Consider the following 12,894-nt stretch of genomic DNA (forward strand, 5'->3'; position numbering starts at 1 on the left):
TCTTGTCTCGGGGTTTAAGGAGACATTTTACAGTCATGTTAATCACATTAGTTACCATCTGTCTGTCTTGTCATTTTTAGCTCAAGTGCATTTCCCGCTTTTAGATACGAAGGTCTAGAAAGGAGTCCGAAATTCAGTTTTGGTTGATGAGATTCGGGTATTGGGGATAAAAGATTTCAAGTGGTGGGGAAGAAGACAAAGGGTAACTGAATTGGTAAAGGATATTCGCCTCAATAAGCATGTGGTTTTGAGTTCAATTCCTCTTATTTTTTGGACCACTCACATAAGGATATTTAATACTCTTCACTGCTTTCGGTGAAAATTGAATGATTCTCATTCAATCCCGATATAACCTGATCCATGCAGTTATAGGGTTAATATGGATCCGTGGGACTAATCAAGCCAAAAAGCTTAGATATTCATCATGAAAAAATAAAAAAAAGATATCAAGGGAATGCACAACATATTTTCTAAATAATTTTGCTAAATACTTTTGGAGTTCAAAGATAGTCTCTAAAGGATTTTCAAGTATCTATGTTGAAGAAGCCCTAAACATATCTAAGCAGTTCTCTGTTGCAAGTCCTCGATTCCAAAACTTGGTGTAGTACTCATTATAAGTGAAGCTTTTGTAGAGTATAGGGTGTTCTTCATCCACTAGCTCTTGTGCAGGCTTGATCACTGCATCAGGTGATGGGCTATAGAAAGTTGGGACTGAGATTCTCAATTCATTGCGATTTAACACAGCTCTATGGAGCACGCTTTTGTACATTCCATTACTAAGTACCTAAACATGAAAACCAAAATAGATTTAAATAATCATTTAAATGTTTTAACAAGTCAACAAAAAATATTTTGACCAGTCTCACCTCAATTTGATCACCAATGTTGATGATGAAGGTATTGGGAATGGGTTTGATGGCAACCCACTTGCCATTCTTTAGGACCTGCAAACCAGGGACAGTGCCTTGCAGAAGAATTGTGATTACATTCGGGTCAGAATGGATGGGTAATCCATAAGTTAGCTCCGGTTGTGGACATGGAGGATAGTAATTGATGGCCATATGTTGTGCATGTTTTTGTAAGACCTTGTTTATGTAATCACTTTGTAGGCCCAAACTCTCAGAAATTGCTTCAAGCAATCTTAGTGAAAGGCCTCTCACATTTGTGCAGTACTCAGCTACATATTCCCTGTCGAATAAAAAGAGAGAATGTTAAAAAAGACTTATTTTTTAAGGGTAGATCTTGTTACAACGGCGAGGTTGCTCCATTGCGACCTAGAAAGGGTAAGGCTCATACATTATGACTCTCCCTATATCTAAAATTATAACTTTAAAATAAGGGACTGGACTAACCTGAAAGAGGGAGGACTGGAAGGCCATTCATGCATATAATCATCAAGAGGGTAACAATGGAGTCTCAGAAAATCTCTCCAATTTGCTACTGTTTCTGTCTTCACATTGAAACTAGTGGAGAGCCGCACGGCCTTGGAAGGGTCATTGGAGTAGATTTTCATCCTTTCTCCTTCAGGCAGATGGAAGAACTCGTTGGATACCCTTAACATGTTATTGTTCACCTTCTCTGGTATTCCATGGTTTTTGACCTACAACCAATTATATGTAGAGATACAGAATAAGAAGTATTACTTCTATCAAAGGTGTGAACTTCATTTTCCGTTTCTTTTGGTCGAAAAGATATCATGTTCAGAAGAAAAAAAAAAAAAAAATGGAAGAAAAAGAAATTTGTTTGAGTGCATGGCCTACACCAGCACCCCCATGAGCCTATCTCTCTCCTTTTGGAAAATGACATTTTTGGCTCTTTATTTTGAGAAGAGAAAGAGAGACACAACCTGGCAGAGACCGTGCTCTACGACAAAAAAACCCTTCCCAAAAAATATGAAAGCGGTGCAATGCTCCTTTGTGTCTATCTTTTTCCTCCCTCGAAAAACGGGCAAAAATATCTTTTCCCGCCGGCCGGAGGAGAGATATAGATACATAATAGTGCTATCGTAGACCATACTCCCAAATAAAATTGTTTTCCCCAAAAAATATATGTACAAGTGTTTTCTGTACACAAAAAGCCCTTGCATCCACACACTGGACCTAAGCAAGGGTACAGTGATCATTGCACACCCCTATGTTTGTGGCGCAGGTCCTCCCATGGAAAGAAAACTCTGTACCATATTCTATATATGAAAAAAATAAGAATTCCATACTATGATAAAGTGAGGTACCTGAAAGAAACCATAACGTTGACATGCTTGGCCAATCTCTTTGATAATATGAGAGTGATTAGGACCATTGAGGCCTTGGAGGTCAATGACAGGAATTGACTGGTCGGACGACTGAACGTCGAGAAGATTTGGACGATCGGAGATTGGCCGGACATAATTGGAAGGGACATGGCGGATGCCGCCGGAGCAAAGATCAGTCAATAATACCTTGGCGGTAGCCATCAAGCGTTAATTTGAAGAGAAACCCTAAGTTGAACCTCAGCTACTACTGTGTGTTTGGAAATGAGAAGAATGAAGATGGAAGGGAGTCTCAGCAAGGGTACTCTTATATAAGTGCATATGTGCTGAGGTAACATTAAATCAAGAAGATGATGTCACTTGAATGACATAACAAGTCGGTAAATGAGCCATCTGGCGCTTTCCAAGCTGACTTGTATTCCTCTACGTGTTATCATAAAGGAGGGCAAAAATTTATCTGCACAAAAAAATGTATGCCTCAATGTAACCGATTCCGAAGCTTTGAGGAGTCGACTTTGAAAAAGGTATTCTATGAGGTGGGTCGGGTCCCACCTTCTTTGGTCCTGTTTTTCTGATTAAAACCTCCTTTGGTCCCCCACTCTACCCATTTTTACAATTGTCTTATTGATGGTGATTGACTTTAATCAAAATAGTGGGTTCTTCCAAACCAAAAGAAGAAAATAATAGCAGGTTCTAAAAAAAATTTTTGGGAGAAAGTTTCTGTAGGAAGGGTGGTCCCCAAACACCGAGGGGTAAGGAGAGAAAAAAGAGAAGGGGGAAGGGGCTTGATTTTTTATGAAATTGAAAATGACATAAACATGGGGTGGGAAATCCTTGATTTTCTTTTTATGAAATGAAAAATGACATAAATATAAATATTTCTGTGCTTCTATATGTTTAAGAATTATAGATTTTTTTTTTTTTGAGAAAACGAATCTTATCACTAAGTCGGATGCAAAAAAATCACATTACCTTTTCTTGCTGCACTAAAGATGCTCCCACATGCTCTCTCATTAGTCTATACAGAAAGTCACGTCGTATCCCTCGTGGCCACACACAATGGGGCAAAATGATCACTATACTCTTCTTTTTGGATGCCCCATACAAGCCCTCTCATTGGTCCCATTTTGGTACATGGACCACACAATTGGACAGCTGACCCTTCTCCAATAATTATTTACACATGCTAAACCCTATGAAATTTTATGTTAATTGTACAATTTTTTTTTATTTTTTTGGTTAGCCAAGGTGACCGGGTCAGCTTACGTGCGTCTCGACTAATCCTCGAGGAAACTAGGACACGATCTCCACTTAAATTAAAGATGCACAAATGGATAATCGAACCTGAGACTGTACGTCTATCTACACAATCCCCAATTCACCCGAACCGTTGAACAACTAACGAATGGATTCTTATAATCGTATAAAGAAATGAAAAATTAAAGGAAAAAGAATATTACTTCTTAGCATACCTTACACTCACACATAGGAAGTACAACATTAACTTAAATTCTACATGTATCAGTGGAGGGTACATTTAAAAGTAACGTTCTTGAATCCAAAAATTAATTACAATATATTTATATATGCAGGACCGTACACAAAGTCGTTCTGATAATGTAATAATAATAATATATAAATATAAATAAATAAGAATTGACTATACATTTTTGTAACTTATCTAGATCACAACTAGACAACCACCACCCCTTCCGCACCCCCACCTCCAAAAGATTTAAGAACTCCATCGCATTTACCAGCACTACTCTCATGCGACATTGTGACCCATTCCCCCAAGGCTTTGTCCTACTCTATGTCGGCATGGCCTACACGTGTATATCATTAAGTGATGTCATGCTCTTGACATCATATGATCCCTATTTTTTATTAATGACGTTAAGAGTATGATATAAGTCCGTGAATAAACGTGTCGGCCATGCCGACTTAGAGTGGGAGAAGCCTGCATGATTTCCAGGTTCCAGCTTGCGAATGGCGTCATGTGGCACTATGATTGAAGTCCTGCGATCGAAGTGATGAGGTTGGGGTTCAAGCTTGGACCAGTTTGAAATGGTCGGATCGTCTCTAGAAGGGGTCGGACTTGGCTCCTTTGCGGCGTAACTCTCGGCGAGAGTGTCATTCGTGTCGTATTACACTACAGAGGAATTCAATCCCTCTAGGACACACAGTTGGTTCACCATGTCCAAATAAATATCAGCTAATTTTGAAATTGCAGTATCGGAAAAATTCAGCCAAGAAAAAAAGAAAAAAAAAATTTAACCAAACTAGTACAAGACCAGATCAATCATCTAAACATATGCTTCAAATATGATTAGATGATAATATGAACATTAAAAAATTATACCCCATAAATCCGCTTATAATGTGATAAGCTAAAAAATCATATCAACCACCATCAATTTTCTTGTGAAATGAATATCCCCAAATGATTCAATTGAGACTTGAACCATATCACTCCGCTTCCAAACCCAACGTCCATAACAACACATTGTGGATCAAATAACCCTTTCTAAGGGTCTCACACAAAAAGCAATCCTATCCTAAAGGCTCTCATTCTAACACCAAATCACTTTTTTCCCACACTGGTTAGGTAGAAGATCAACTGCCCTATTACCACTGATAGGGAGCTACATTGAAGTCTTCAATTGTACAAGATTCTTTATATGGGAGAACGAGGGCCATGGAATGGATGGATTGTGCTGTGCACCAGGATACTTTGTAGTAATAGCCCAATTTTCTTGTGGTAATGGAAGGTTTGGAGAATTAAAACATATTAGAAATTAATATCATCGTCAGCTATCGTCAGCTATCGCCTGCTTTCTAGCACCCTTCGGGCCTGCGAGCACTATTGATCAAGAATGTCTTGCAGTGTAATTGTCAGGCCTGTTGTCTGTTCATGGATGCCTCTTCAGAGTTACCTGCACAGGGAAGCTATCTAGTATCTACTATGTGAATAGCTTTCTAGATTTCATTTTCTGACCAAGGGGACTATTTTCAGTATCAAAATGGCCATGTATCTAGCTCAATTACCCCGGATCCTACTGCCTATCTAAATAGAGCAAGCGTTTCATACTGAATCCTTGATCTAGATCATAGGGCACATATGTTAGTTTTCAACATCAACAAGATGGTAGGGGGGAGGGGAACAAAGAAACAAAGATGATGCAGTTCAAATCCTTCTAACAGGAACCTCTCAGAGACCCCACCATCAAAATGGGTGCAGCTATACTATTCTACAATAAGCAACAAAATGAAAGGGGTGACAAAAATGGATTCCGTGAACTTAGGACTCCAAAGAATAAGTCTAGGAAGTTTTGCTTCTGTCCACACAAAATTTCTCTTTGGAAACTAGAGCTACATAATATAACCAATTGAAAAATGCAGATATATACTATCTCTCTCGCACTAACATAGAATTCCAACTGAAAGCAAATAAGAGATCAGACAAAAAGCAAAACTCATCTCCATTTAAATGATGCCAATCTTGTTGGCAACATCCAAAGCATCATAATCTGGAGTCAACCTCACATATGCCTTCTTGGTACCATCGGGTCTGTCGACAAACACAAAAATAGGAAATCAAGAAACATTCAGAACAGGAAAGCATATCAAAGCAAGCCATCAATTGAACTAAGTGAACTTACAAAAAAAAAAATTGCAACTAGGTAACCAAACTGGACCCAAGAACTCGTAAAATGCACCGACCATATAATTCAAAGTTAAATGGACACAAGGACAGATGAGAACTTCTAACATCATGTGAACATGATATCCATTTCCTATAAAATCAGCGCACACAGGAAAACTTTAATCATGTAGCACCGCTTTGACATAGACAACCACCTTAGAGGAAATGATCAATAAGTTCATGCATGCCAAGTAACCAAGTAAATCAAGGATTTCAATAACGGAAACATTTGAAAATGTACTAAATAGTGAATCACAGAAAAAATGAAAAAAAACTAGAGCTATATGATAAACTTTTTCACTCACTAACTGAGAACATTGGTCCATAAAAGGATTACCAATTAAAATGAGTAAAGGCTACAGTATCCAAGTGTGGCCCCAGAATTTGCTAAGTTTCACAAATATAAAATATGCTCTACTCCACCAAAATGTAGTTTACAATTATAATCCCAAAAGAACACTTTTTACCTGATCAAAGTATTGACTTTCTTGGTCTGGATGTCGTACATCTTCTTCACAGCATCCTTGATCTTCTTCTTATCTGCCCGGATATCAACAATGAAGACAAGTGTGTTATTGTCCTCTATTTTCTTCATGGCAGATTCAGTGGTGAGAGGAAACTTGAGAATCTGATAGTGGTCCAGCTTGTTCCTTGGAGGAGCACTAATGCGGGGATACTTTGGACTCCGCTCTTTCTTGAGTGTCTTTGGTCGGTGGAAAGTTACTGAGGTGCGGATCTTCTTCTCCTTCTTTTTCAGAGAAGATGCCCCCGATTTCACTGCCTTGGCAGCCTTCAATGCCTGCGCCTTTGCATCAGGCTTCTTGCCAGTAGCTGTCAATCAAAACAATTACTGCAAGGTCATGGCTCCACAAAGAGAGAGAAGGCTAGAAAAATACAGAATGAATATCCTCAACAAAAATTTCACTGCACACCATATAAGAGTTATGTAAGGGTGACAGAAGTACAAAGAGAAAGAATAAATTAATGGAGAGCTGGAAGAGCAAAACTCATGCTGATACCATTTAGTTGGGATAAGGCTGAGTTAAGTGGAGAGAAAAGCAAACCCAAAAGCAATAGGATACCTATAGCTGGAGGAGCCATTTGAAATAGCTCTAGTTTTGTTCAGCTGAGCAACTACAAAGGAGAAGAAGATGAAAATCAGCAAGAAAAGCATACAAAAAAGTGCAGTATAAATGAAGTCAACGTTATATACAAGACAAAGCATTCCAAAAGACAACTTATCTAATCAATCACGTTTATTCGTTTCCCATGGTTAGTGTTTTTGTATGTCATTGTTATAATAAGATGCCTAATAGAAGGACCTGTGCATCGAAATACTTCTGGGGACCAATACAAAGTTAAAAATTGCCCCGTTGAGACCTGTATGTTTAAAATTTTTGAGCTCCAAACCATTAGGTAAAGTGCTGCATGATGGAAAAAAAATTCTATGCAACAAATTCACATCCAACAGTAATTTTGAAAGACAATAACCATGCAATGTGGCATAAGTCATCACTGCATGCAAAAGAAAATGGTCCGAATGAGCTATAATATTTTAGGTTACAGAGACAATGAGGAAATATATATATATATATATATAATGTAGCTCTCAAGTTAACCAAGAAGACAGTTGGGGCAGCTCATGTTTGAAATATTTCCAACTTTACCTATGGCCAATTCTCTCAACCCCTTGCTCCCACATTTGCCCCCATCTCTGCCCCCTGTCCTCTGCCCTCTGCCCTCATCTTCATTCCACTCCCACACTCAGCATCTCTCCAACACCCTCCGCCCTCTAATCTTCCTCCCAACCCCCAACCATAAACATGAAAACAGTAAATCATTATGATGCAAAAAATGCAGCAAAACAAGAAAGATCTCAACAGCATGCACGGCACAGCATTAAGGGAAAAAAAAAAAAAAGTAGAACAGAAGAGATGTAAAGAAACGGTATAAACCGATGAATCAGCCTATTCCAAGAATGAGAAGTTGTGAAAATACCAAAGGAGATGAGGGGAAAAGAGACTTGACATTAGGGTTGTCAGCCTGGTCATAGACCGAGAGGACTGAGGAACCGTCGCCCCTACCCTCAGAGCTGCCCATGAATTACCCACTGCGGGAAGTTAAACTTATAAATCTTGGTTCCTAATAATAGGAAAAAGTGAAAGGGGCTATGGGTGGGTTATTAGTCTTGAAACGGGGACAAATGTGAACATCAGGGAGGTAAGTCTTAAGTTTTACTGAATAGAAAGAAGGAAAAAAGTCAAAGAACTTTGTTTGCCAGAGTTAGATTTCCCAAGGTAGGTGTGACTGAAAAGTTCATGTGGGCAATGGGCTGTAACTGTGAACTGTAATTGTGAAAGAAGGAAATCTGGATGTCAATAGGTATATGGAATTTGGGATTGTCTGTCCTTTAACTGCTGGCTGAAAGGTCGCAGCACTTAAGCATTGCTGCCTTTTGGACGCTACAGTAAATCTCAGCCGTACATCTGGTTTTAATGAATTTGAGACATTCACTCCTTTCACCGATAATCGGATGCTTCGGTAGGTAAACGTCTTTGTCTTGGATGGTTGAGTCGCAGAGAAGGAAACCATCACAGGCCAACTGTTGATGTTCCTCCCTAGACTCTCTTCAATGATTCTTCCACCGTCGGAGGCAGAGACTCACAACTGAAGCCAACCTCAGTTGAGAAAGGTTTCCCTCCCTTCCCTTTTCAGGCAGAGAGCTCTGTTATCGTCTCCCCCTTTAACCTTGATATCCCCATCCCTGTCCCCTCCGGATTCCCCACCCATGCGGCTCACAAGTCACCATGATGCAGATATGACTGCCCTTACTTGGTTGGACCAGCATGACCGGCTTTGGAAGCCAAGAGTCAAGAAGAACCGGTCCAGCCCAGGGTTTTGGTCCAACAAGGGTTGGAAATAAAATTAATAGTTTACTTAGTATTTTATTTCATACTTTTATTTTCCAGACTTGAACGTAGGAGTAGGATTTATTTCCTTGCTTTGGTTTCCTTTTTTGAGTCTCATATAAAAGCAGAAGAAGAAGAAGAAGAAGATCGAGGAGGGGTGTTTGCATCGGAGGCCTAGGCTGATGAAGTCCTGAAACTTCTGGTATCAACTTCTTACGATGGTGTATGGAACTTCTGTATGCCTTTTGTCCGCCTGCGATTGCACTCATGTCTTGTCACCCACTGTAATTTTGGTAAATAAATTCAACAAGGGAGTCAGGTGTCTTTCAGTAACTCAAGATGAGAGGTACCTCCTACTCAGCCTTCCTCTTAGGGAAAATCACTCACTTCACTTTGTCAGCTCCTGGGGAGAAATTATGTTCAACAAAAGCTTGAGAGCAGAAAATCTCACTGCCTTGAATCTTCCGTTCTTGATTCCACCGGTCTAGCCACAAATAATTGCAGCATTCTTCTATGTCATTGCTTAGGAAAGCTCGTAAACAAGGAATAAAGATTTGCAAACAAGAACATAGAGAAAAGTAGAAGAAATCAAGGCTCTAGAAGTCTAACCCTAGGGAAGAGAAAGACCAGGAAAAAGTTAGAAAATGAAACAAATCAGAGAAGGTGAGTGGATATCTTTTTGTATAGAAGGTTGCAAAGGGTTAGGCGAGGGGCAGGGGCAGGGGCAGGGGCAGGGGCAGGGTAAGGGTAAGGGTAGGAATAACATAGGGGAAGGGTAGATTGATAGAACTAGCCATGGGCACGGTTGGAAATATTTTTGGTCTTAGATAAAACTCGCTAAGTAAGGAAACCCAAAGATCATATTCCAAAGATGAGGTATACTAAATGTAGTTTTCTTAAACATTGGGAACCTCAGCTACAATTCAACCTAATTATAATAAATTTATTACTATTATTATAAATAAAATTCTAAATGAAGGGAATCAGCGAATTTCTCATTGACAAGAAATTCATTAATAAAAATGTAGCCAACCCCATGCATAGTCTAGGTATTGTCCCAACTATGACCTCGAATAGATCAGACTGGAGGGTAAGAAATCATGTAGCCGACCCCATTTAGGTGAGATTTTACTGATTTGTTGTGTTTCTATTCTTGATCAGATCCATGTAATTTCTTGTTGCTGTTTCTTGTGCATGTGGTGTACAAAAGACGGGTTTCCTAAATAAGAAAGGGCCATAACCCAATGCTGGTCTTGCCCCTGGGAAGGGTGAGTTTGGATATGGTCCTAACCTTTGGCCTTTTTTCGCTCAAAGGGACCACTCAGGAAGACTCCACAAATAGTAATAATCAGCTGAACAGTAACAAAGATCTCCATGAATAGTCCCAGCCCTAGTTAGTTTATTCGCGTTTAAAACGCGTTTAAAACGGCGTCCCGTTTTTTTGCCGTTTTAAAAACCGTTTGCCGAATTTTTCACAGAAAGTCGGTAAAAAACGGGAACGGTGCTACTTGAAGTTTTTTTTCCGTTTTAAACGCCGTACCGTTTTTTTGACAGTAAAAAAACGGATTTTAAAAAAATATAAACGTTTTAAAATAGAAACGTTTAAAACGGGACTATTTATTTTGATTGTTATCTAGGTATTTAGAGAATTATTATGCCAATTTATGTCTATATATTGCCGTTTTTTTTGACACCGTATTATTTAAATATAAACGTTTAAACCACGTATTGTCCGTTTTTTATTTTTCCCCGTTTTTATCGTATTTGACCGTATTTTTGACCGTCTCGTTCACGTTTTGATCCGTTTAAAACATACCCGTACCGAACAATGTTTTTTTGCCGTTCCCGTTTTAACTAACAGAGGTCCCAGCCCATGAATCAAACAGTAACAATCACCTGAAACTAATAACTCTTATACCCTAACAGTGTGCAAAGCTTCATGCTACTAGTTTGGTTGCCAGAAATCAAGGGGGGCTAGAAACATGTCATCATTGTCACGAAAGGATGAGCTTAATCTTCTTCATGCTCGGCCGGGATTGGAAATTCCAACCTTTTAAGCATCAAAATTGACAGTACATACCCATCTTCAACAACAAATACTCTGTTTCACTTCAAGAACTGAAATCCCAACAGGCAATTCCTATATCTCAATAAGTCTACCCATTTTATCAATAAAGGACCATGATTGATTCCTTAACCTCCATATACACAATACATTTCCTAACAACTAGACTCAGTAGATGTCTTCTCATTCCCACAAGCTTTAACAATTTAAGGTAAAACCAATCCCTAAATTCAAGGTACCACCATTTTGCATTCAAGCTATACATTATCTTCAACCAAGAAAAAACTTCGTCCCACCAGATTTAGTTCCACTCAAACCCTAAACTTCCACCAAACTGAACCCATAAATAGCCATAACAAGAAACGATTCTCTAACACTCAAAACCTTACCAGACGACACCTATCTATAGAGATTACGATTAAGTAGAAATGACAGATTTAAACTCTAAAACTTATTCCCATGGAATCAGAAAAGAAACCCACAAGAAAATATCGATCAAAAAGACCAAATGTTTGCAGAATTGAAAGTGTAAATATTACGTTCTACAGAGAGTAACCACTAACCAGAGACGTACCTCTTGAGAGAAAAGGCAGTGTTCTTCTGAGTTCCCTCCGGCCAAGAAAAAGAGAGGCTAGGGCTTCTCCACCAAATTTGTAATGGGGTGAGCTCGGATTGAGAGGTTTCATCGTGATCGTCCGATAAATTATGAACACCAGATTCGATTGAGGACGTTGATTTTAGGTCAGCTGGCTTCGCCAGGTTCCCCTATTCAAAGCTTGTATTCATTCGTCTTTTAGGGTTTGGACAAGGGCCGATGTGAAGTGGGCCCGGCCTATTCAAAGGTCTGAGTGGGCTTTTATATTGTAGAGGACCCTTTGCCATCTCATTAGTGAAATTTTTTGTTTTTTAACTGAAATAATTAAAAGCATTTTCCAAAAAAAAAATAAAAAATATTTAAGCAAGTCCCATGTTTCACAAAAGATATATCGTTTGCAGTTCGGCAGATTTGCCATTTAAGGTAATTTATCCTATTTTTTGCCACATGGCATGTCGAATGGGACTGTTTAAGTCATTGAATGGGAAGAGGACACCCCTATTTGGTCCAGTGTCAAAATTTGGGGAGCTAAGTCATTTGGATGCCCTTTCTCTCTAGTATTACCACAATGTTTATAAGCATCCAACGATGAGTGAGCACAGGGAATATTGATGGTTTGACCCTCCTAATCCTATCATTTTTTTCACCATTGATATAATAACAGTAATTTAGTAGTTAGTAATAAGTGTGGCCTAATAGACCACTTGTTGATCCTTTGTAGGTCATGTGTTGGTTCGTGGATCCCTATTTGGCCCTCTGATAATTCGTCCAAGTCAAAACCTAAATTTTTAAATATAATTTACTCGATAATATTAATGAATATAATTGTCAAAAGACTCACAATGCGGGTTAACATGTGACTATATATTTTATTCTACAATAGACTTAATCAAGTGATAAATAGGTTAACCCAAAGGGGTAGTGCAATTGGTGAGCAATGAACTTAGTACGAGCTGTAAATTCAAACTTCTTAAGTTCGGCTCCCATTAAGCACACCTTGGGCCACTCACATAGGGTGTTTAGTTCGAAGGCCTGGATATCTGTCATTAGCAAAAAAAAAAAAAAGAGATGATAACTAGGTTGCACACCGGTGATCAAAGTTATTGTTATTGTTATAGGTGGCTAAGGAGTTCAATTTAGAATTGAAACAAACAAAAACTAAAATCGAAATGAGTCATTTTACTCGAACAAAACCAAAATAAATCAATTCGGTTTTGTTTCAGAGCCTGGAATCTCTTTTTTGCCTTGATTTTGGTTTCATGATTGAAACTATCGAACCAAATCGAATAACCCATTTTTTAACTGAATAAGAACCGAATCAATCATATTATTTATTTAATGTTTTAAGCGTCAAAATTTTTGCCACGGTCC

At 38.7% G+C, this 12,894-nt stretch overlaps 2 protein-coding genes across 3 annotated transcripts; both read right to left on the reverse strand.

Annotated features, from left to right (window-relative positions):
• Positions 1–466: 466 nt before the first annotated feature.
• Positions 467–2,688, reverse strand: LOC122080119 (protein DMR6-LIKE OXYGENASE 1-like). The gene is made up of 4 exons (XM_042647011.1): positions 2,231–2,688; positions 1,353–1,600; positions 867–1,188; positions 467–784 (listed from the first exon to the last, which is right to left on the reverse strand). The coding sequence occupies exons 1-4, from the start codon at positions 2,450–2,452 to the stop codon at positions 533–535; spliced, it is 1,044 nt and encodes a 347-aa protein (XP_042502945.1). The 5' UTR covers positions 2,453–2,688; the 3' UTR covers positions 467–532.
• Positions 2,689–5,526: 2,838 nt separating this feature from the next.
• On the reverse strand, positions 5,527–11,628 carry LOC122080285 (60S ribosomal protein L23A-like). 2 transcript variants are annotated; one of them, XM_042647238.1, is made up of 4 exons: positions 11,503–11,628; positions 7,037–7,088; positions 6,422–6,785; positions 5,527–5,819 (listed from the first exon to the last, which is right to left on the reverse strand). In XM_042647238.1, exons 2-4 carry the CDS (start codon positions 7,053–7,055, stop codon positions 5,735–5,737), a joined length of 468 nt encoding a protein of 155 aa, XP_042503172.1. In that variant the 5' UTR covers positions 7,056–7,088; positions 11,503–11,628; the 3' UTR covers positions 5,527–5,734. The 2 variants fall into 2 exon arrangements, with proteins under 2 accessions (XP_042503172.1, XP_042503173.1); XM_042647239.1 differs by having other exon boundaries at positions 11,492–11,578.
• Between the last annotated feature and the right edge of the window lie 1,266 nt (positions 11,629–12,894).

This window comes from Macadamia integrifolia, chromosome 5 (assembly GCF_013358625.1).
Source record: "Macadamia integrifolia cultivar HAES 741 chromosome 5, SCU_Mint_v3, whole genome shotgun sequence".
NCBI lineage: Eukaryota > Viridiplantae > Streptophyta > Magnoliopsida > Proteales > Proteaceae > Macadamia > Macadamia integrifolia.

Excerpts from the sequence above, each read along its gene's own strand:
- LOC122080119 (XM_042647011.1), bottom strand. The coding sequence starts at position 2,452 with ATGGCTACCGCCAAGGTATTATTGACTGATCTTTGCTCCGGCGGCATC. Across the intron at positions 1,601-2,230 it reads AACGTTATGGTTTCTTTCAG|GTCAAAAACCATGGAATACC; the intron begins GTACCTCACTTT and ends AATTGGTTGTAG. Across the intron at positions 1,189-1,352 it reads TCCAGTCCTCCCTCTTTCAG|GGAATATGTAGCTGAGTACT; the intron begins GTTAGTCCAGTC and ends TTTATTCGACAG.
- LOC122080285 (XM_042647238.1), bottom strand. Across the intron at positions 5,820-6,421 it reads AAAGTCAATACTTTGATCAG|ACCCGATGGTACCAAGAAGG; the intron begins GTAAAAAGTGTT and ends GTTTGTCGACAG.